Below are 24,369 nucleotides of genomic sequence, written 5' to 3' on the forward strand. Positions count from 1 at the left end.
CTCACAAGTTTCTCAATGATTGTTCTGAATTCCATAAGAGTAATATTTATTGCCCCAAGTACCAGCAAGATGGTAATCAGATCATGTTGTTTCTTTTGTCTTGCAGGGGAAAGCACTAGTATTAATGACCTCTACATCCAGAGTTTCAGAAGTGCTCACAAAAGCAGATAGGAGCTGAGAGTGTGTTCAGTTCACTTAAAAAATAATAATAATTAAAAAATAAATAAAAGCCTGGTAGTGTGATGACTATGTACTTCTATACATCCTGGCCAGCCATTGCACCTTGCAGCTACTATAGTTGCAAGTATTACCAAAAGAATGTTTGGGGAACTGAGCTACCTGGAGTCTAAAGGTCAGCTTTGTAACTGTTTCAGCACTCAGTGGTACAGGGTGAGAATTACTGTACTCTTCAGAACAGGCAAGAGCAAAGCAGTTGTAATTCATTCACTCTTGGCCTCCAAGCCCCAAACTGTAAAGCCTGCCTCCATCTGAAGGTGTCCACGTCTTCTGAAGATCTGACACTACTCCCTTCTCCAATTCAATTGCAAAGAAAGTACTGAATCTGGAGATCAGTCACAACACAGGCAAGTAGCATGACAGCTTCCTCACAGTGGATTTGTAAAGAGGGTGAGGAAACTAGAGACATTTGATATTTGACTGTACTCAGGCATAGTGGAGACAATAGCAGAGAGGAGTAGAAATTAAGATTAAATGACCCCCAGGCACTGATTTAACCTGCTAGACCCTCAGATCTGTGAAAAATAGTAAGAGGAGGCTGAAAACGTTTGTCTTTATTTTTTAAGCTATACTAAATCTACTCATAAAGCAGATAGGATCTAGGACATTAGCACATAAGAATACGGTCCCATCAATAAGCAGGCCAATCCACATAGAAAAGAAAAATGAAAAGATTTCTTAAGAATAAGGTAGGCTATCAGGTTCTATAGGCATCACAAAGTGGGAAACCTATGTAGTGAGCAATTTCAACTCTTGGCAATGACCAGAGGGCTGCCAGGCACCAGTCACCTACCGTTCCATCCCCACCACAGGCCAGGATCCGCAGGTTTGGCACTTTTCTGTACAGCTCCAGCCTGGCCAGGGGAGGGAAAAGCGAAAAATAATTTTGAAAAAGTCAGTATAGCAATGAAGGTAGTTAATATGCAAGTGATAGTTTAACCATCATTTATTTCTCTCTAAATATTCATTACTGTTGATGCAGGATGGAGGAGGAAAATTTAAAAAATGAAATGGAGCTTTCCTTAACAGTTAGACAGCCCCTCCTGAGAAGTGTTTTGTCTGTTTAACATGGGAACATGTAATCTGAAAAGCCAGATTCTCATTCTTTCTCTGGAGATGACAAAGTCTTCTATTTTCCTCTTATCCTAAGGCAAACAAACGTAAACACTGAAGCTTTAAACCAAATGAAGTGTTTCTCATCATTGTTTCTGAACCGCTGTTTCTGAAGTGTGTAGAGCAAGACAGCTCCTTCAACAAAAAATACAAACTTGTATTTTTTAATACCACGGAAGGCAGTAACACCTAACGAAACTCTCTGGATATCTGATCTAAGATACAAACAGCAGAGCCAAAAAAATGCCTGTTCCATCAGTTGCATGAAAGAGAGGCATAATAAGACATCTCCCAGTGGAGGAGATACATTCCCATACTGAGACCTGGTTTACCAAGGATCTAATTCAACCTTCAATCTGTTACACAGCTCTGAAAACCATCCATTTACTTTTAAGTTTCTATACATCATTAGGAGAGTAGCGGGTGTTTCAGTAGGAAAAACATGTTTGGGTGCCCTAGAAGCATGAATAGAAAATACTTGGACCATACTTATACAGGTAAACATTTGACTTTAAATTATTACCATCTTTCTGTACTAATGTCAAAGGAGCACTGAGCAGACAATTAAGTAAAGCAAATATCCCTACCTCAAATACCACAGAAGCAAAGTTTCTTTACTCTTAGCAGTGAGAATCATCCCTCTAAAGGCAGGTTCTCTCTCCTTCAGGAAGCACTCACCCTGCAATAACTGCCTAGTTAATGAGTGTCCGTTACTCAGCATGCAAAGACAGCTGCATGCTGCAGTCACACATGGAAATCTAAAGGTAGCTTCACTCCATTAAAGATCAGCCACCCGGGAATGGTCAAGCATTGTAGGATCTGCAGTCCATGGGCTCTACTGAGATTTAGGCATAAGGTACTGATCAATGAACTCCTTGTTTTGACTATGCGAATCCGATCACCTATGTAATAGCTTTCAGTCACTGTTTTCCTATAATGTGATTCTATACCTAAGAAAGGCCTATTATTTTCTTTTTCTCTGCTTACATCACTTGCTGTGAGTCCTCCCCACAGTCACATAATAAAAGAAACAAACGAAAAAAATTCTGACCAATAGAGGGTGCTCCTTAGTAAATGTAAAAGATTATATCTGAAAGCAGCCATACCTTTCATATGTCTAGTTTAGTGCTAGTGGTGGCAATGGCGATGAGGAGACGGTCGGACTAGATGATCTCATAGGTCGTTTCCAACCTTGTGATTCTATGATTCTATGATTTGATCTATGTATTCATAGAGAGCATAGAACCCATTCCCATCTTACTTTACATGAACTGCTTATCTCAGGAATATGTATCACTCAGAATACCATAAATCTCAAAAGATTTCTATCTCAACTCCAGATCAAAACAGATTCAGTGCTGAGACCAGACCACATTTCTCAGGGTTTCATCAAGCCAGGGCTCAAAAATCTCCACATACAAAGAGAATCCAATCTAATGGGTAACTGTCCTAGAGTGAAAAAGTTTTACATCTATTTAGATGTATTTATTTACATCTTTTTTTATAAAAAAAAGGTTTTTTTACATCTATTCAGAACTTCTCTCATTTCTACTCTCTCTTTGGACATTTTGCCCACTGTTTCTTGCTCCTCTTGCTATGCTGCTGTAAAGGGTCAAACTGTCTTTTCAGCAACATCCCCAGTAGGTATCCAAAGCTGCTGCCCAAGCCTGCTCTTCTCAATACACGTGCTTAAGATCTTATCTGAACATGCAGAGGCATTTACATAGGCTTATCTATATGCTAAAACTTTGATTCTGTATCACAATTTGAATCTTTGAAAACCCAAATCTATCAAAATGATTAGTCTACCAACCTATCCAAGCCAGATGTTTCTCTGCTATCCTAATACAAAAACAGAGCTGAATGCCTGAAAACTTACGCATCTTTTGGCCCTTCCTGAGAGAGATCAAAGACCTGGCGTGGATTCAAATACCACATAAACATTTGGAGAACCTTGGTGCCCTGGGAAAAGAGAAAAATCAAAAAAGGGAAATTATGAATAGCATAATGATTATTAAAAATAATAGTGTTCATATTTGGACTGCTTTTCTTCCCTTTATGCTTTATAATGCAAACACAAGCCAAGAAAAAAATCAAAATAAAAAGTGTTGCAGCCAATGATAGCTCTATAAAATAGTGACTCAGAAATCCATGCAGTGTGCACATGTGTGCTTATAAATTGAATTGAAAAATACAGATCATTAATGGTATAAGAGTAGGCACTTAGGGTCAGACAAAGGTTTTTCTCCCACAGAAACCTGTTCTCTCATCACCTGCAACAAGAAAGATCTGTAATCCCACACATCCTCAGACTGTTATCTGTGACACCAATAAGCTCAAGAATTTTGTGGGCAAAATTTGTGGGTCACAGTGAAGAGTGTCTTGCCCAACATCCATGTAACGCTGCTGCTTTGACCTCCAAAACCATCATCACAAATATTACTATGAGCCTTTACTGCCCTGAGAAGCAGCATCCAAGGACTCCATGGGCTGCAGCTGCACCACTCGCTCAGTGCAGGTTGGTCAACACGTAAAATTACATCATATTTAGCATAAAATAAGTCTAGAACTTCACTAGGAATCTAAATTTCCCACGGAAAAATGAGGTCTTCTGAAAATCTCCAAACTACCATTTCAGGTTCCTATCAAAAATCTGAAGATATGAAGGCCGAATCTCAAGTATTTAAATATCCTTTCTTCCACTTCAGTGGAATTAGAGATATAAAGGACATTCAACTGCAAGCATCTATTCTAGGAGACTCTAATACAGTCACATAGAGCTCCTCTCACTCGTGACTGACTAAAAACTATTCTTATTTGCAGAAAACAGTTATTAAGCTTAAACTTTGTTACCTGGATCCATATTATGACCTTACCTGGTTCCCTCCACTTTTTGGATTTACAAAAACCAACAGTGGTTTCATGAGTGGAGAGGAAATAGGCTTTATCACAAATGGTCGACCTTTGTTATCCTGGGAAAACACAGCAAGAAGCAACGTTAGTAAAAGTTAGGAAAAGGGTAGATTTCACTGGCATATCACACATAGAAAACCCAACATAGCTCTGACAAAACTACCTTGGATATTAGAAACAGTGCAGCCATGATAACATGATGCTCAGCTGAGACTAAATTCATGCAGCTGAGAAAATTACATAAGAAAATAAGAAGGAAAAAACTGTTCCAGGTCAGCCCCCAATTTTTTTTTTTTTTTTTACTTTATATTCTTTCCCAAAAAGAAATTATTCATACAGTTCTAATAACATGTCAGATATAGTGCTATTTCTAATATGAATTATATTTTTTTCCAATAGAAAATGGAATGAAATAAACTACTTACTTCCTGACTCCCATTTAACAGACAAATTGAACCAGTGTTTAGTTGCAGATTATCTGCTCCTATATTCTTGGTGTTGATGGCCCTACTTCTTTGAACAGCTTTTATTTGTATTATGTGATTCAAATATTTCTCGTTGCAGAATCACAGAACTGTAGGGGCTGGAAGGGACCTCTAGAAATCATCAAGTCCAACCCGTCTGCCAAAGCAGACTCCCTAGACCAGGTTGCAAAAGTAGGCATCCAGGCAGGTCTGGAAAGTCTCCATAGAAGGAGACTCCACCACCTCCGTGGGCAGCCTGTTCCAGTGCTCCACCACTCTCACTGTGAAGAAGTTCTTACGCACATTTTTGCAAAACTTCCTATGCTTTAGTTTGTGTCATTTCCCCTTGTCCTATCACTATGCACCACTGAAAAGAATCTGGCCTCATCCCTTTGCCTCCTGCACCTTAGATATTTTTATTAAGTCAATGAGAAATATATCTGCCTCCCAGCTTCTCTGTATCTGTAGTACATTGAAGAGCCCCGTAATGAGGACACTCTCCTGGGCCAAGGCAAACACAGATTGAAGTTTCTGGTCTGCAGTTACCCAATGCCCAAGTGAGGATCTTACCCACAGAGCTCTATCTGGGCAGAGGTAAGTCTCCATCCACCTCTCCCCTTAAGGCTGTCATTCAGTATACCACTTATACAGTAGATAAGAGCTGGAAACAAAGTCTTCTATAATCTACATAGTAAACCTAAACATAGGACCAAATATCCCCAACAGGAGATCTCCCAAGGCAGACTCTCAAAGCAGACATTCAAGTCAGCTCCATATTCAGACTCTTGCAGTCAACACTCAGAAACCACTTTCACATTCCTGCTCTGCCTAGTTGAAACCAAGTGTTTGAGCTGAGTCTTTTACACCCCAAGGGAATACTGTTTCATTAGGATGGTATGCTGCTGCTTGAAAAAAAATCAACTCAGCAAACGACACTTCCCATACAAGTTTTTATCAAAAGTAATATTTTCTCGCAACTTCAATAACACGGAGTTTTCCAGCAAAAAAAAAAAAATATATATATATATGTATATATATATATCTCAAAAACACAGTAAATGGAACTTTAAAATCTGCATTTATACATTCAAACAAAAGTAAACTTGTTTTCAAAGCTCTTAAATACCTACATCGTTGCCTCTTTTGCTGGCTTTTCTTTTAAAAGACGTCCTCTTCTTTCGCCGTGTTGAAGTCTTTAATGAGTTCTACATAAAAAAAAAATAAAGAAAAAAGAATACATGAAAAGCAAAACAAAATTTGGAAGACAGGCACAGACAGAGCCTCTTTATGAAGCTCTTCCATGCATGTCCACTTGGAGAATGATAAGAGTATCTGGCACATGCTCAAGATTTAAATCACATGCGCTGCATGCTTTACACTTCCACACCACCGTTTATGGAGAAAGCCACACACGGAGACCAGACTGGTGCTTTGGAACTGGAAACTTTCCCACGCTGTGAGGGGGAAAAAAGATCAGATGCTCCCATAGACTCACATAACACCACATGTTGTACCTGCCAACCCTCCCAATAGGGGTAGGAGACGCCCGTTTCCCCTTCGGGGCTCCAGTCTCCTGCCCAATCAGTCTCGTCTCCTGGTATGGAGACCCCCTGCATAAAGATGTAATAAAAAACATGATAAATGAGATATTTTTCATGTTTTTTTAGGAAAGAAAACAACAAGTTTTAGCTCTGGCAACCATTATGACTCAATATAACATAGGCCACCACGGCATATGAGGCTGGCACTGCAGAGTGAGTTCCAGCCCTATCAAGAAGCTTGTGTAATCATCCGATGAGGAACAATGTGAACTGTTAGTAATTAAGGAATCAAGCTTTTTCCCAGTTGTTTGCTTTTTCAATAGCAACACTAAACTACAGAAGAAAATGCAAAACTTCTTGTATTTTTGCAGAACCTAAAAAATATGCATGAAAACTATTCTTCAGGCAGGCAATAGCCTAGTTACTAACACCGAACCGTAAAGGTCTTCCGATGTGATAAAAACATATCAAAAAGGGGATATAATTTTTTTTCCCTTGATATTTAATGCCTGAAATCGTATCCACAAGAAATACTTAGTCTATGATTGAGATTTTGTATTACAGGAAATACACAGGAAATTAGAAGAAAGTTAATTGATTTTTTTCTGGCTTCAAGATGGGAGCAAGATCCACCCAGCTCATCCAAAAGGTCATTTCTGTCATAATGCTATTCAAAAGTGTGTCATTAATGAGAATAAGTTAATGATCAGAGATCACCAAGTCTATAAGCAATGATAACTGTCCCTACTTAATTCTGCTCACTAACAAGTAATACTATTACTTGGAGAACAGTTACTAGAGTCTCTTGATTACCTAACAACCGCATTCAGAATTCCAAAACTTTGATCCAACACATCAGATACAAAATTCAGATTTTCCTGACTTCTCAGAAATGTGGAAAACTGTAACAGCAATCTAACTCAAATATCTGAAGAAACTATTATCTCCTTTTGAACCCAGACCAAGAGAGATTTGCTGTATAGCAGAGCCACAAACTTATATCACCTCCCAACATTCCTTGTGGACCATTATATATTTATGCCTTGTTGCTTACTGAAAATACTGAAGACAATGTGGCTCAGTAGAGCAATGCCAAGGCACTTGCCCTATTAGGGCACAGTTGGAGAAAATGTCTAAGGAGATGTTCTTATTCTTCCCTACTCTGATACATAAAAAGTGATCTTGAAAGCATGATAAATCACAAAGACTGTGCTGACAACAGAAGTGAATGAGTAGTCTCAGCTTCACAGACTTTCACTGCCCTACTTTAGGAGCCAGACTGAGGGTAGACAGAAGTCTTTATATCAGTATAAAGGCACAGCAATTGCCCTCAAAGCTCCAGCAATCAACTGCAAGCAGTGGGGTTCTTGGCCTGTTTTCTCAGCTGCTTTCACAGGTGTGGGGAAAACAAGATAGATTGAGATCCAGCCTATCTGCAGATGTCTGCCACCTATCTGACAAAAGCTCACGGACATACTGAGACTTTTCCTTGGGCTCTAGTCTCCCTAGGTGTAAAATTGAAGATACTTATCCTATCGGTAACATGCAGTGAAGTCTTCTGGCAAATCACAGCCAGTAACTCAAGTTCAATATTATATTAGGATAGTATTTAACTGTATCACCTGAAGAAGGACTGTACTTATTATTCTACTTCCTCAGTGGATGGACCTAAGCCAGTGAAATTATTTTGGAAAAAGAAAATACTGCCTAATTTAAAGAATAATAATAATCAATTGAAGACCGTTTAAGTGTAGTTGTTATTAAATCCCATTATAGCATGGCTCCTTTCTTGCCTATGAATGGGGTGGGAAGAGGCATATGAGCGTGTTAGTGAAAGAGTTTCAGCCTAAGCCTCCACCATAACCTTTTTTCCTTAATTTCTACCCTCAGGAAGGCAATATAATATGCTATGTCACAACTATGTTATTTCACCTTTTTTCTTTTAAAGCATACTTACATCTGTAATGTTAAGGCAACCTAAATCTTTGCTACAATGATGCACATCTACAGCAGATGGAAGGCAAAAAAGCTGATTAAACATACGCAAGTTCTCCTTGCAAACATGCAGAAGAATAACAGACAGAAATAATCATCAGTCTTTGCACATGAAAGTGAAGAAATGACTGCGTATTACCTTGTCCACAAAACAAGGTGATGAGTATTTTTACAAACAGATAATGTTATTCAGCGAAATACTTGATAACAAGGCATACCTTTACTGTGCACCATATGTAAATCCTAACTTGCATCTAGAGAGGAAACCTCTCCTTTGTGGATGTCAGTTTGGCCATCTTCAAAGAGAGATGTTTGGTATTACTGCATCATCACTATAGTTCTAAGCAAGTTTAGCTAAATGAACAAAAGAATTGGAGTCCTTTTATGGTGTTGGTTGGTGTAAGGACTGCAGACTATCCTCAACAGATCTAATGAAACTTTTCCACCTTTTCCTTTGCAACATTTCAGTCTTTATTTTCAAAGGCTTTTAACATGCTGGACATCAAATGATGTAAGCAATGAACAGCCTCTGAGAAGGTCTATCTTGACCATCTTCTGGTTGTTCACAAACCACATCTAGGCAAGACAGCTGCAGCAAGCAACTGATGAAAGGAAGACATTAGCCGAGGAGTATAAAGATTACTAGCACTTTTTTAAGGCCCTTGAAGGAGGAGGAACAGAAGAAAATAATATGTTTACTCACCTTGAAAAGAAAAATACAAAAAATTAATAAAATAAAATGGAATTTTACACTTACTGTCTTTGCCTTCCCAAACAGAAGATAACAGATTGAATCAGTAGGTGCATCAGCTAGATGTACTCCTCCTCATCATTAACTTTTCTCTCACAACGTAAGCATAGCAAGCCCATTCCTAGCACAAAACTACTTGGGCTACCAAATCTCACACATCAGTCAACAAGGGTGGCCTGTTTTCACAACAGTGAGGAGAATTAGGAGAGGGAATTGATTTGAACCACAGGAAATCAGAAATGGTGTCAAAGTGCTGCTAGTACAGTACAGAAATATTGGAAAACAGTAAACTAGTTACAGAAGTATGAACACAATGAAATAGATACTGGGAATTTTCCATTTATGTAAACGGGTCATTACAGACAGGGCTACCACCTAACCCAAAGTTGATTAAACCATTTTGAATATTCATCATGTAGCAACCAATTGCTTGCAAAATGCAAAAGCTCCCCATTTAAAATGTAAAAGGCATGAACAAATTTTTCCTTAATTACATAATCATGGTTTACTACCACAACATTCTGGCATTCAGAGGGGGAGCGTACTGTTTATTCAAGTACAATATTTGAAAGGTGGTGACCCTTGTTGCACGTAAGCATGGAAAAGCATTTTTGTAGCAATAAAAAGAGAAATAAAAATTGAAAACTGGGGCAAGGCTTTGCTACAAAAAGCCACCTTATTTGCCTAAAAGAAACAACCAATAAAAGGATGAAGGCACCACTAAAATCAACTTCACGAGTAGGAAATTCATTTCAGGAGTTGACCATGATTAACGTGAGTAGTTAATTAGAGCTGAGAAAATAATTTATAACCAAGAGGCTTGTAGTCAAATTTACTCCAATTGTGAAATATGTGAAAAACAAATTGCTGCTTACATATATTAATTTACTATCTGAATTCACAAAAATTTTAATATTGTATTTGTATTCTGTGGACTGAATGCAACAATAGTGTTCACCAAACAGGCATATAGGGTGAAGAGGGCCACAATACACAGGAGAGCTGGCCAGAAACAGCAGGAGAGGAAAAAAATTCCTAAAGAAACATAAGAAAAACAAACAAGACTTCTGTCAAAAAAAAATCTGAAAATGCATGTAATGTATTGATATTTCCCACAGCAAATAGATTAATTCCACAAAAGTAACACTGCACAAGATGTTGTTCAGAAATTTTGTGGAAACTCTGCATTGTGTAGGAATATGATTTATCTAAAGCTTCAGTTACTCAAAGTGATTTTTTTTTTTTTTTTTTTTTTTTTTTGCATTAATTCTAAGCACTTGACATGTGATGAGAGGGAAAATTGGACTGACATACTTCCCCTCCATTTATGACCGCAAAAAATTAACAGACATTTCATTTACGCCTAACATTTAAAACATGCATTTGAAGTCTTTTTACCCATGAATAATATTTTTTGACCTTTCTGAAAAAAAAAATAATAATAAACAAGAGAGTAAATCCTATGAGGAAGACACCCTGCTTTGATTAACCAGTAAATCAAGGGAAAATTTTAAAAGTAAAAGCATAGAAGATTAAAGCAGGGCTTTTTCAATCAATCAATACTTCTGTTTTTATTAATTTATTTATTTTTCTTAAATTAGAGTTCTAGTTTTTAATATTCTTTTTAATATTCTTTTCTCATTTTGTTTAAAAATAATAGTAACTGTGGTGTATTGTAGGCTCACTAAAAGGGGTTTTGGTAAGCCAGAAATTATCAAACAAATTCAGTAATCTACCTGTTTTTGTAGGAAAATATACTAAAAGGCACATAAAAGGCATTTTTGTTGTTTTTTGTTTGGTTTGTTTGTTTGTTTTTAATGGTGATTTAAAATGATTTAAGAGAAATACATTGGAAATGTACCGGATGAAAAAAGATTCATATTTTCTTATCAGGCCTCTGAAGACAGTAGCATCTCCAGCCACATAAAACTGGTTCTTAGATCAGCTATATCCTTTTTCCCATGTGCATGGGATGAAGTGTAGTTAAATGGTAAATGTATAGTCAGTAACAAGTGGTGTCTGGCCTTTGCCTCATAGGTTATGGCTGTGTGTGTCCTTGAAACAGAGGATTTTAGGTAAAGAAGATTGATTATCCTACCTACAGCTCTAAGACATCCATCTTCTTCCCACCTGCAAGCTACCTGAAGTTACCTGGTCAAAAAGGAGATTCTCATACCTCATCTAAAAGTAATCAGAATTTCCTACAACTCATTATGCTGAAAATAATTTGTCCAAAATGTCTTCTGATCCAAATAATTTTGGTCATCTCCAAAGTACCAGCCTCAGCCTGTACAGGAGCTAATTAGTATTTATATCTTTTTGTCTTCATGTAGATGTTCCAGGTGGAAAGCTCAAGGACCCTACAGGTACCCAGTTTCTAGTTATGGACTACAACAGCTACGGCATTCTTCTTAATGGTTCCTAACCCCAGGATCTCTGCTTTATGGATCCATCTCAAGACCCCAAAACCTTGGAGTCACCATTCCTTGGCTAAATGACCAAAGCAGAAGTTCCAGGCACACCACCGTGAAACCCAGCAACTGAAAGTCTTATGACTAATAGGCCATACAATCTTTTTAATGGGGCAGAAAAGGAACCAGTCTCATTTTTGTGCCAAATACTACAGGTGCTGAAAATTAGCCAAGGAGATTAAATCTCTACTGAGGACTTAAAATTCAACAAGAAAAGAAAGAGATTTCTCTTGAGAAGGCTAGAGTAAACTAATAGAGGAAAAGGAGTATGGGAAAAATACAGAAATGCCAAAGAGACCTTTTTTTTTTCTCAGAGGAGAGGTGGCTAGAGACCTTGCATACCTTAAATCTAAAGGAGAAACTGTGATCTCTTTGGTCGAGTTGTTTTTTGGTTGTTTTGTTTTGATTACTCAAATTCTGATTTACTTATTTATTTCCTTCCTGTCTTTAGAATCAAGCCTGTTAGAAATAATGCTCATGCACAAAGATGACATCCATATCCCTAGACTGGAGCTAAAGACCAAACAGTGTCCAAACTGCACACCTTTTTCTAGTTCCACACGGGGACATTTTGTCTTAGTGCCTTTCCCCATGCTGTGAAATTCTTTGTTTCCTGCCAGCCAGGACATGGAGTCAGAAAGCCCTGAGTCACTTATCATGCTAACGTACAAGCTGCACAACATTGTTCAATAACACCAGCATTCCTGTTTTTTCATCCATTTCCTTGCTGCTGAAGTAAAACTTATACCAGCATGTCTGGTTCCTTGATGTGTTCAGTGTGTGTTTGTGTCTTTCAGTTCAACCTGGAGTGAAAAGAGACTTCCAAAAACAACAACAACAACAAAAAAAAACAAAAACAAAAACAAAAAAAAAACAAAAACAAAAAAACAACAACAAAAAAATTACTTTGTGCATGATAAGAATCCCCTTTTAATTTTTGGCCAGCTCTCTTTAGGATACCTTCTCTCCCTCACTAATGAATTAACCTCACTAAAACGTATCACATCTATAATAAAGCTTTGAAGTCTCACCCTTTTACCTGCAACTAAGTGGGCATATGGTCTTACTGTTGGCATTCAGCAAGAACTGATGTGAACAAGACATGATTATTTAACTGTACTTTGGTGAAAAATTCAGAGGGATGCCAGCCCAACTACAGTGAATTCTTACTACAGTTCAAGTGAATGTTTGTTACTAGTTTTTCCCTGTATTTGCTCAGCTCTATTTAATGAAGCATGCTTTACTGCCTCCAGCACAGGGGATTTCTTGCAGTACACTAGCTGAAGTCACAGAAGAACACACCTGAGCTGCATTGCTCAGAACAGAAGTCATGTTTGCTGCTTGTCAACCCAAACAAGGAAACCTACTGAAGGGCTGGATGGAGGATACAAGTTCATAATCACCATGAATGTATGCTGGGTTTCAGGGAGAGAGACAGGGTTGAACGAGCATGCCTTAGTGGAGGTGTACTGAGTGCAGAAGCCAGGCTGGCCCTGTGAAGCCATACAGCTTCAGAAACAGACATCAGCATGCAGTTACCTGAGGTTTCTTCACCTTAATGATCCAGGTGGGAGGCACAATGACAGCTGCGTGAGCCCCAAGAGAACACGGCTCCTCAATGTGATGTAGCATGAAGCAGGTGACTTTGTTATGAAACTGGAGGGGAGGAGAAGAGTAGAGCCGATAAGGAGGGCAAGGAAGACATAGTAGAAGCAAGGAGAGGAAAAAGAGAATGAGACTGCAAAACTAGAGCAAAGTTCCCAATTCTCTCATCCTCAAACCCTGGGAGCTCTAGGAAGGTATAACTAAATACCACCTTCCTCAGCCATTCTTTATACCAAGGGGAAAAGATCAAGAAAAAAAAAGGGAGAAAAAAAAAATCACTTCTACTTTTGTAAGAGCAGATTAAAGACCATAACCCAGCCTGACACACTAAATGCATTAAAAGCCCTTTGGCTCTTTGAGCTGGAAGCAGCGTGGTGTTGATGGGAGGTAGCCAGTGACTACATGGGGTAGCAAGACCCTTCTTCTAGAAGGCTTAATGTATTATCCAGATGAAATTATGGCATCTGAGCAAAAGAAAAATGAAAGAGCAAAACTGGTAGTGATTCACTGAGAGAAGAAACTCCGAGAGCCAGCACAATTGAAATCATATGCCTTGAGGCTATGCAGTGAAGGTGTTACTACTGCTTTCCACGAATATTATCCACTTACCGCCAGCTTGCACCAGGAACAACTGATAGCCACAATCTCTTTACTATGGAAGGAGAATTTCTGCTGAAAGCCCTACAATAAGCAGAAAAAAATGAGTTAAATTCACCCTGACTACAAGAAAATGTATGTCCTTAATTCTTGTCGGGTAACTGTGCTAGGTTAAACCAGTTCAGTAGACTCACATACATTGGTTCAGCCTCAAAGCTCTTGGATTCCAAATATATTTTGGGAGGATAATGTAGTGACAGGATTGATAGAGAAGGCTCTTCAGCTACAGCATGCTCTCACACACACTTTAAAGATATTTCCCCAAATTTTTGTGCTTTTTATTAAATTTTATAGTTAAAGAAGGACAGAGGGATGAAGAAAGAGAAGAAATGGCTAATTTAATGGCTTTCTACAGTTGTGACAATCAGATTTTTTGCTGAAGTGAACATTTTTTCACTGCAGTCTTTTTTGCTTTAAATATAAGTAAGAATTGGGTTTATTAACATTATTTATTTATTTTTAGCATAGAGTGGAATCAACTATAATATCTGGCTGGAAATCTTCCATTTGGGAAATTAAGTTTATTGTTTTATTAAGCTGACTCAGATCAAAATCTTTTTAGTACATTCCAAAAAAAAAAAAAAAAAAAAAAAAAAAAAAACAACAACAAAAACACACCACAAAACCCAAGATTGTCTCATTCAAATCAAATATAAAAATATATACTTCTGTAGTTTTCAGGAGAAAAACAAACAAATAAAAAACACCACTACCAGCAAGTATGGGATTTTATTTTCCCACAGTTTAATTTTGTAGAATGACATTTCAACAGATAGATCTCTTTCTTCCATATTCTAAAGCTGGAAAAGACCACTGGGTCATACACATTCTTCTTGCACGTAACACAGGTAACAAATGACAACTGGAGCTATGGCCTAAAAACCTGCATTCACTTGAATCATATTTCAATCAGAAAAATACTTGATTTAGGTTAATGTCTGTGGAGACTGAAAGTCCAGCACTTAACCTTCATTTACTCTAACTGAGATCTTTTAAAGATTCTCACAAATCCTACACTTTGTCCCAGTGTATTGAAAAAGAATAGATCAGCCTCTCATCAGCATGAAATGTTTTTTGTTCTGGTTTTTAAGAAGCATGGGAGAAATTTTTATCTCCCCAAACCTCCTCTAATGAAACCTCAAATTCAGTACATTGATTCCACAGCCCGTTAGTGGTATATTTTAAACATGTGAACTGAGCAGCTTGTCTGGTTCTGGATGGATCGTTTCTTATTTATTCAGTAAGTCGGTTGGCTTTTAGGGAGCTGTTAGAGAAAATACACGGCAGTAAAAACATATTAATAATAAGAACCAATCATTCCTCGTTGCTTTACAGTTGTGAGCTAATTCTTCTTCAGGATACGTGTTTGGGATAAGACTGATTTTTGAAAGCTAACATTCAAAGGGAATGATGAAATACAGTGATGGGTTGCAGGTCACAGGGAGATTTTATGTAGATTATTGGGTTGAAACACGGGGGGACCCCATAATTCACCAGAAATTCTCTCTTCTTCCTTTCGTCAGTCAGGAAAAAATATGAGAGTTCAATTATCCCACCTTGTCCATGGGTTATGTAAGGAAACTTTCTGTATAAATTCAGAAGCATGGGGATGGAAAAGTAATTGCACTTTTCGGGGGATACCAGGCAAAACAGTTCCTGATTAATCCTGATTCACTGGCGTCAGGTTGCTGTGCAACACATGAAATTCCATGCTGTGAACTGCTCCTGTGCAAGTACGCAGTCATGCGTAACAGAGAAAACATGTTTGGAGGAAAAGGGCACCTGAATCTCCAGCTTGCACTGGTGATTGCAATCTGCCTAAATAATTGGGATCAAATCCCCCACTAATAAAGGCTCTCACACACACAGTACAGAGGGATCACTAGCTCTGGTATGTTTTGGTTATATCCTTAGACCTATTTACCGTTAAAGATCATTTTCACATCAGTTTAGGGGAGCAGTCATTCATCATGGAAAAAAAAACAATACAAAGGTGTTTATTCTATTTCTAAGGCTCTCAGACACTTTCCAATGTAACATTACTGTATGAGGGAGGGGTACTACTACAACTCCAGTACAAACAGTAACAGAAGCACTTAGATGGTGACTTATATGCAATGAAAACAAAGCCTTGCATCCACCCAGAGGCCTTTAAAAGCACTACTGAAAAAAAGAGACCAATGCACAGCTGCACACTGCGTGTTTTATGGACACATTGCTTTGGACATCATGGAAAGTAAAAACAGATTAAAGGTCTTTTTAATGTGATGGTACAGATGCATTCAGTCTCAGAAAATCCCTAAATTACTAGGAGCTAGTAATTATTAGTTTAGGAACAAAGGGTTTTGCATTCATCCTTAAGCTTCTATTACTGCACACAGTCATGGGCTGCATACTGGGCCACACGGTCTGATTGCTCTCATGATAAATTATGCAAATTTAAAAGAAATTAAAACCAAAAACAATTACTCTGAAGATCTCAGGTAACAAAGATAATAACAGCTGAGAGCTTGCAAACTAGATTTTCTTCAGATTGCAAGTGAAACAAATGAGCAGAAGTGCAAGAGAAATATTTAGCATAATGAATGGCTTAGAGAACGTGTCTTGGGAGTGATTATTTACCACCTCTTCCAACGTGAGAGCTACGGAGCATTAGAAGATAACAGATGAATAAGAAGGTGGTTCTTCACATAATATATAGTTCAGAAATACTTTTCTAGATAGTTATCCAGTGTAGCAAAGAAGGTGTACCATAACAATGCTGACTGTGAAGTGCCTTCTTGCACTGTTTGCATGCCACTTGTTAAAAAAGAACATCATGTTTGTATGCCATGCCTTGCAGCACTTGATGATCTACATCAGCATCCAGCTAAAATATGATTTCTTCTAACTAAAGTGCCATGCTATGGAGACAAAACACAGTCTTATTGCTGTTAAGAGGGGATGTATTACAGTGCTAGAGTGAGGAAATTAAATTCAGTGTTAATTTATTTCATGGAATCATAGAATGGCCTGGGTTGAAAAGGACCATAATGATCACCTAGTTTTAACCCCCCTGCCATGGGCAGGGTTGCCAACAACTAGACCAAATTTCAGGTGGTCATAATACTTCAGAAGACCAATTTTCAGGTTACACTCCTTTTTAAAGCTTTTTAAAAACAAGCTTTTATTTTGCCACACAGACAGTGAATATGAAGCAGTCTTACAAAGTGCAGAGTCTGCTGAGACAGAAAGAAAGAAACAGCCTTTCTTTTTCTAGTAGTCAGAAAAAAAAAAAAAAAAAAAAAAAAGTAATCATAACGTTGGTGCAGAAGATATCACTACAAGATACAACATTGGCACTGGGTTGGCTTAACAAAGAAAAAAAAAAGATCAAGGAGCCACTGCCTTCCTCTTTGCCCTTTTAATTGGACAGTGCAGTGCAACAGCCCAGGACATGTGACAGGCTCATTCTTGCATGGACGCAACTGCCTTTTCTATTTCCATATGAGAGTCAGAGGTGCTACCACTCAGTTTAGTCGCTTTCTACACAAGAGAGGTTAAGCGTTTAGCATAGAAACAGTGTCATCACTGGAAGAAGCTACTGACTACCCTGAATGCCCATGTGCCTGGTGTTTTACTTGTGATGCACAGGCAATCTTACCTTTCCACACTGCTTACATTTCCCCTCCTGCCTCCGTCTGTGTACCCAGTGATGTCGGACAAAGTTCTGCAAGAGAAGAACAAAGATAATGTTATAGGAAGGGATGGTAGGTTGCACTTCAAGGTACCATCAATGGGAAATTGGTTTATGGACATTAAAGGAAAGGACCATTTTTCCAAAGCAATCATTTATGGAGCAAAAGATAGTAGTTCCCCCTAGGATACCCCAGACACAACTGAAACCAGAGGATGAATAAGGAGAAGATGATATTCTTTATCCGTGTCACCATGTGGCCCAAACTACCCTTAAAAGGAAAGAAAAAAAAAAACAAAGAACCCAAACATTACATGACATGCAGATAACTGTCATATACATAAAGAGCACAGAAGGACCTGAGGACCAATGTTTTCAGGCACCAACATAGGGCCCCGTTATATTCTGCTCAGAAATACAGCTATATAAAGCAAAAATATCATAAGTCAATGCAGGAGGAAAGAAAGAGAAAAGGAAGTCATTTGGCCACTGAAGTAATTTGGACTCTTTCAGTTTGAACTACTTCCACTTTGGATGGCATGAAGATCTGGGCAAGAGAATAGAGGGTGTACAGGACTGCTCTACTCCTGTGTGGGCAAGGGGGTTAGAAGGAGCTTCATCTGCACCTTGCTTTAACACCATCCTGCACAGCAGAGCCCATGTTACTGGAAACTACCTGTGCTAAGAGAAGCTACAAAACGATGCTAACAAAGAAATAGGAGGCTTAAGGGGTAGTGCTTCAGGAAGTAATAGGAGGCTTAAGGGCAGCTCTGCTTAAGGGGTAGTGAAGCTGTATAGTGAGTGGCCCATAAACAAATGGAGTTTCTATTCCTCTCCCATTACTACCAAAAGTGAAAAAGAAAAACAAGCAACAGCAGCCATCAAGTGTTCTTCCACACTGCGATTACTTACATAAAAAGAGGTTCCATCATACTAGACTGGCAACCAAAATGAATACCACAGTTAGGAATTTTCCTCTTTAATTAAAAAATAAGTATCTGATGCATAAATTTCAGCCATCACCTGCATTTTTTTGGGGGGAGTTGGGGCTTTTTTTTGTTTGGTTTTTGTTTTGTTTTGTTTTTGTTTTTATTATTTTGGTTTATTGAGGGGGGGGGCTGATTGGTTTGTGGGTTTTTTTGAACAGGGTTCAGGAAGGGTGGTCAGTTTTGATTTTATTTTGTTTTGTCTTATGGGAGCAATGGCTTCTAACTTTGTGAGTAGCACGGATACATGTAGCACCTTCAAGGGAGCTGGATTTGTATAGTAGCTGAATGATGAAATACACAAGTTTTTGAATGTTTATTTTGCTAACAAAAAATCTTCTAACACTAAGGATGCTTCAAAATAAATGAAGGGAAAGTACAGCAGAAGCTCAGGGAATCAGACAGAGGACAAAATACTACTTCAAATGTTAGAAAGAAACAAAAGAAATGCTACCAAAGAATGGAAAGAAGAAGAAGAAGAAGCAACAGAATGGCTGAGTGAATGGGAAAAGATACAGCAGGAAGACAAAATGATTCTTGACAGTGCAAGAAATATAGTGTTTCAGATAGAATTCATTTTACATTTATTCTGAGGAGGAGAACTTGTCACACTGGGAACTAACGCACTCAGACTTTTCTGAATCTAAAAGCACTGGTGCAGTTCCACACCAGGTGAATCATTACATAAATCTAAAGGAATGCAACCACCATTTGTCCATTACTTACTTCTCTTGGAGATCTGGAGCTCCCTTCTCGGAAAGTTGGTTTGCAGCGAAAGTTAATCTGGCATTAAAATAAAGCTGTTAGAACTGAAAACGAGCTCAGAGTTTATTCCAACATGTTGATATAGGGCAAGCTTCCAAGGCATATATTGCCTATTAGAATATTTATTTCACTAGTTTAAGAAACTTACCTGGATGACAGAAAATCTCTTCATATGTCAATAATGATGTTCTTTCCTTGATCTCTACACAACCCTCATCATCATTGAAGCTACTGCTGCATGCTCAGTTAAACTATTTAAACCATCTCCCTCATGCCAAGGAGGAAACTGCTTCATCTGTTTGTTTTTATTTCTTAAGAATACACTTTGTAACCAAAGTAGACTTAAGCTGAGTTGTCAAAAGTTAATAGGAGCTAGAAATCTAATTCTGAGATCTTTTACAAACTCAGCTTTATGCCTTTATAAACAAAATCTGTGGAAAAATTGTCTACATTCTCAGAAAAAAACATAAATTATCATAAATTTCTACCTTTTCCTTACATCAGGCTGCTTGGGGAGCATAAGACTGCCTCATGCAGTGGAACTGCCTCCTTCAGATGGGAGAGGAAAGGCAGAAAGAGGACAACAGGAGCTTCCATGAAGAAAACATCTTTTTGAAAGTTGAAGAGAAAAAGCAATAAAAATCACATGAGAGTCTGATGAGAAAACCAAAATATTTTACTAGGGCCTGTAGTGACAGGACAAGGGGTAACGGTCTTTAAAACAGAAGAGGGCAGATTTAGATTAGACATTAGGCAGAAATTATTAACTATGTGTCGTGAGACACTGAAGAATGTAGCCCAAAGAAGCTGACAGTTCCGCCTCCGTGGAAATGTTCAAGATCAAGTTAGACAAAGCTTTGGGCAGTTTTATCTATCGGAAGATGCCAGGGATTGGAACTAGATGAACTGTAAGATCCCTTCCAACCCAAACCGTTCTCTGATTCTATGATCTTTTGAATAAAATCAGTAGAAATACAAGCAAGAGAATATATAAAGAAAATGGTATATTGAAGAAGAGAGAGTCAGAGGAAAAGGTTAAAAGATAAATGGAATGCACTAAATGAAATGGATTCAAGTTTAATTGACTAGCCTTCAAAGGGTAAAATCCTTAAGGATACTGCATTGTAATGCTTTTGTTATGAAAATAGAAGGATCAAGTTTCCCCAATTTTGAATACAATTCTTTACTTCCTATAGAAATGAGGGTTTTACCTCATTCAATCATGGCCTTCAAAATAATAGTCCAAGTGAGGAAAAGAAAAAGTGAATGAAATATTTATTACTTAAAAAGAAATCAAAACCATAGCATTATCTTCTTCCACTGCTCTTCAGGTGGAATTGCAATTCATCATTCCACTTCTGAGTCCTAGGAAGTTGGAAAGATTTCCAGCTTACATTTAGTTTACTTACAACTTACACCTATGCAGAGAGGGCCAAACAGAAGACCTATGTACCAGTTTTAAGCACCACCAGGCTTAAGACACACATGGACTATATAATAAATCTCTGCCAAGAGGTGAACTTCACGCTCTCTAGAATGGCATAAACAAGTTCAACAGAATGGGTTGTATCTAAGTGCTACTACTGGCAATGCCACCAGCTTACTGGGCTATGGAGAGCCAGCAATGCTGCTGATGAAGGAACTCATGAAAAATTCACTGGTAACAGTTTGAGCTGAAAGCATGTGCTAATGCTAATTTCACTGTGGGTAAAAGCATCGGGGGTGGAAATGGTACCTTTCCAACTTGGTATTATGGCAATCACTGCGGCATTTGTCAACACAAGCCCAAATACTGGGAAATGAAAAACTCTTTCCAAAGGGTTGCTGTTATAAATTTGTTTTGCATCAACTTCTTTTATGGAGAACAACATTGCAAAACATATAGAGTGAAAATGAAGCTCTAATGAAATCAGTGGGGATATTCCCACTCGTTTCTTTACACATATCCCACCAAGAATGAAAAAGCAGAGGTGGAGAATTCCTTTTACACATTCCCAGTTAGTTAGGTGCAATGAGTAAGAATCGCTGATGGGATAGCTGAACTCTGTGATCAGTATTCTGTAGGCACTTGGAGGCAAAGAGGTCTCCTTGAAGTGACAAACAGGACAGATGCTCATAGAAATAATGGCACCATAAAGGAAAAGTTTGATGCTTTCTATTTCAAAAAATTAACTTTGTTTCTGATGTTTTGAGGAGAAAATAAAATTGTCTAGTAAATACAGTGGAAAACATTCATCGTAGCATTTTATGCTGCATTGGTCATAATACATATAGCTGTCATAATATGAATTATTCTGGGCTTAGCTAAGGAATTTTGAAAGGCCAATTTTGTGCGTGACAGGGTACTGCATTTTCAAGCTTCAATTTCCACTCTAGAAGTAGAGGGAAATTATTTTTTAATCATTAAAATTGTGAAAGCATTCAATGGTCTTTTGTTGTTTGATTGCTTCTCCTAATGGTTCACAGTTACAAGAAATCTATTTGAACAGAGAAGCTGAAAATTTAAGGCAACATTTTAGCAAATATATTGTCAAAACAGCTACAAAAACCTAATTTGGCATATGGTATTTTTCAGACTGAAAGCTCAGCTTGAGAATAGATCAATGCTGTACCCATCAGTCTCCAGAAGATGGCAATATCTTACCTTCTCTAACTGCTCCATGCACGCATTATGGACCACGATCTTGCAGGCAGCACACTTCCTCCGCAGAGCAGATTTCTGAAAGAGGAAAGGGATAAGCGTGTGGATAGAGGTACACTGTTCTTCACAGGAAGAATGCTAGCTGTGAAACAGGAGATATTTCTCTCTTTATTGAAAGTATAATTTTCCTCTTGGTGTTCTCCTCTTGGTGTATTGAAAAAAATAGTCTGAAGCTAAATGCTGGACTTTGTGAAAGACAGAAGTCTGTGGTACTCCAGCTTGTGAGCTAGAAGCTAGAGTCTCTGGTAACAGATCATCACTCTAAAAGGAAGAATTCTGCAAAGATGGTGAGCAGAGCTAGTAAAGAAAAAACCACACATGCAAATCAGAGGACTCAGTCCAATCAGGAGGAGTATGTCATTTCATGATCATTGTACAGTATTGATTTTGATGGGCACAATCATTCTTACAGGAAAAAAAGTGAGTCACATAGCAGCGAATGATAACCTTCTCACTGAATGTTGTGAGATGTTACAGCAGGGACAAAATTCTCAACCTAATTATGCTGGTTAGTTTTATTAATTTCACTAGGGCTTTTAAAACAATTTCCACTGAATCTCCTGGGCCAGAGCATATCAAAGACAAGAGAACTCATGCAGGAGGGAGAGAGTACACTAACTTTTTGTTGTTTTTCCTTTTTTTCTTTCCTTTTTTTATTTTTTTATTTTTTTTATTTTTGTTCCTTCTGGTGTATATTAAATTTAATAAACTAGATGAAATAAATTTTAACAGAGGTTTAACTTACAGAGCTGCACATGAGGGACACAAACATTACGAGCACACAAGTCGAGGCTGAGTTAAGATTTCTGCATTAATTTTACTCAAGCTCATTTAAATTTCTAATAAATTATTTCATTAGAATTCTCAATATGTTGAAAATGAACTCAAGAAGAAGAAGGGAAGAAGAACACCATTAAGGCTTACGCTATAATCACTAATTTTACTGAGTCTCATAACTACAAAAATACTCCCTCACTGTGTGTTTGTATGTGGAGTTTGGTCCTCATGTTTCACCACAAGAACCATGACACTGTGAAACTCTCCAAAATTTCATTTGTTTTGTGATTTGTTAGCGTTTCAGTTTCCACATTCATCACAAAGAGCAAGGCGATATAAATAAATCAATTCCTCAGATGAAAAGCTGCAAATATCAAAAGCAGATAATGCCTTACAAGCAGCTGCTTTTTGAATATCTTAAATTGAATATGTTCCTGGTGGTGCTGGAAGTAGTTACAGGAATTCTTTTTTACATTGAGAGAATAGTAACAATTCAAAATAAGAAAATAAAAAAAACAGGTAATCTTTTCCATTGCTCCTAGATTCTTTGATTTATCATGAAATTTCAGCTCCATATTCCAAAGAATACAAAGTCCTGCAATTGCAACTCAGCTAATTTTTGCCACTTCTCCATTCCAAACATTTGATCTTATACAGTCTAAATGTAAAAGAGGTAAGCCAAAAGAAGACCCAAATGGGCTTGAACGATGTAATGGTCTTCAAAAAATTCAAACTGGGAATACATTAGTTTAATATGACCTTTCAAAAAGCTGACCACAGCTGATGTCAACTACATTTTCATTTCCATCTCAAGATCTTAAGGTAACAAAAGCTCTTTATACTGTAATATGTTACAAAAGCAATCATGTCAAGCAAAAGAAAGGCAAATAAAAACTGAGCAATTATAAACTCCATTGCATCCTTAGTATGACTCAGTATCTCAAGGCCCAATGGCTGAAACTTTTGCCATCACATAAAACGTGCATGACCATTTCCAAATAAAAACACAAATGAATGAGTATAATTCACCAGCTATTACAGACAGTGTTTCCACCTTCTAAAGGCGCTCCTCTAAAAAGCCAAGGCACAGCCTTGCAGTCACATGCAACACATTATTAAATTTCCATGCCATTTTCAATGAGCTAAATCACTAGGAAATGTTTACTCATTCTATTAAGAACATAAGAACAGTCATATTGGGTAGGTCTACTCAGCCACAAATCCCATCTCCTGATTTTTCCAAAGCCCACTGCCTCACAACCAATATAACTGTAGGACAAACTCATGACACTTGTCTTGAATATTGCCCCACAGTCACTACTGTGTTACAACTGGGGCTTTCCTTCATAGTCTTTGTAAGCAGATATGTTCTTTCCAGATTTAGCCTTTCTGTTATACATTATAAAGAAACTGGTGTGCTTGAGAAGTCATAGGAAGTTGTTATTAAATTGGAGCTACATAGAGCACTATAGATTTGGATCAAACAAAGTCCTACTAATGTTGGAAGTATCAAAATACCTCAATTCGAATCAAATTACTTGATCTGCTGCATTTTTAGAGGATGGGGGATGGTAGCAATCAAAGCAAAAATCAGAGAGAAGCAGACTCTAAAGCACCACAGGGAAGGACTCTCCTCACATTTTGCAGCCCAAGAGCCAGTATGCTCACCTGGGCGTTGAATCAAAGCAATGGTTTGAACACAGGATCCCTACTCTGT

At 37.9% G+C, this 24,369-nt stretch overlaps 1 protein-coding gene across 6 annotated transcripts in view; it reads right to left on the reverse strand.

Moving 5' to 3' along the window:
* Positions 1–24,369, reverse strand: part of DGKI (diacylglycerol kinase iota) — a 214,458-nt gene that overhangs the window by 99,858 nt on the left and 90,231 nt on the right. For 3 of the 6 annotated variants that reach the window (XM_052668695.1, XM_052668699.1, XM_052668701.1), the window contains 10 exons: positions 21,819–21,893; positions 19,136–19,192; positions 17,391–17,456; positions 13,700–13,771; positions 13,025–13,141; positions 6,242–6,337; positions 5,858–5,932; positions 4,227–4,322; positions 3,230–3,312; positions 1,031–1,091 (listed from right to left, as the gene is read on the reverse strand). In XM_052668695.1, coding sequence (XP_052524655.1) covers positions 1,031–1,091; positions 3,230–3,312; positions 4,227–4,322; positions 5,858–5,932; positions 6,242–6,337; positions 13,025–13,141; positions 13,700–13,771; positions 17,391–17,456; positions 19,136–19,192; positions 21,819–21,893 — 798 coding nt within the window. The remainder of the gene's footprint in view (positions 1–1,030; positions 1,092–3,229; positions 3,313–4,226; positions 4,323–5,857; positions 5,933–6,241; positions 6,338–13,024; positions 13,142–13,699; positions 13,772–17,390; positions 17,457–19,135; positions 19,193–21,818; positions 21,894–24,369) is intronic. The other 3 variants (XM_052668696.1, XM_052668698.1, XM_052668697.1) reach the window with 3 other exon arrangements.

This window comes from Tympanuchus pallidicinctus, unplaced genomic scaffold, assembly GCF_026119805.1.
Source record: "Tympanuchus pallidicinctus isolate F22 unplaced genomic scaffold, pur_lepc_1.0 scaffold8, whole genome shotgun sequence".
Lineage (NCBI taxonomy): Eukaryota > Metazoa > Chordata > Aves > Galliformes > Phasianidae > Tympanuchus > Tympanuchus pallidicinctus.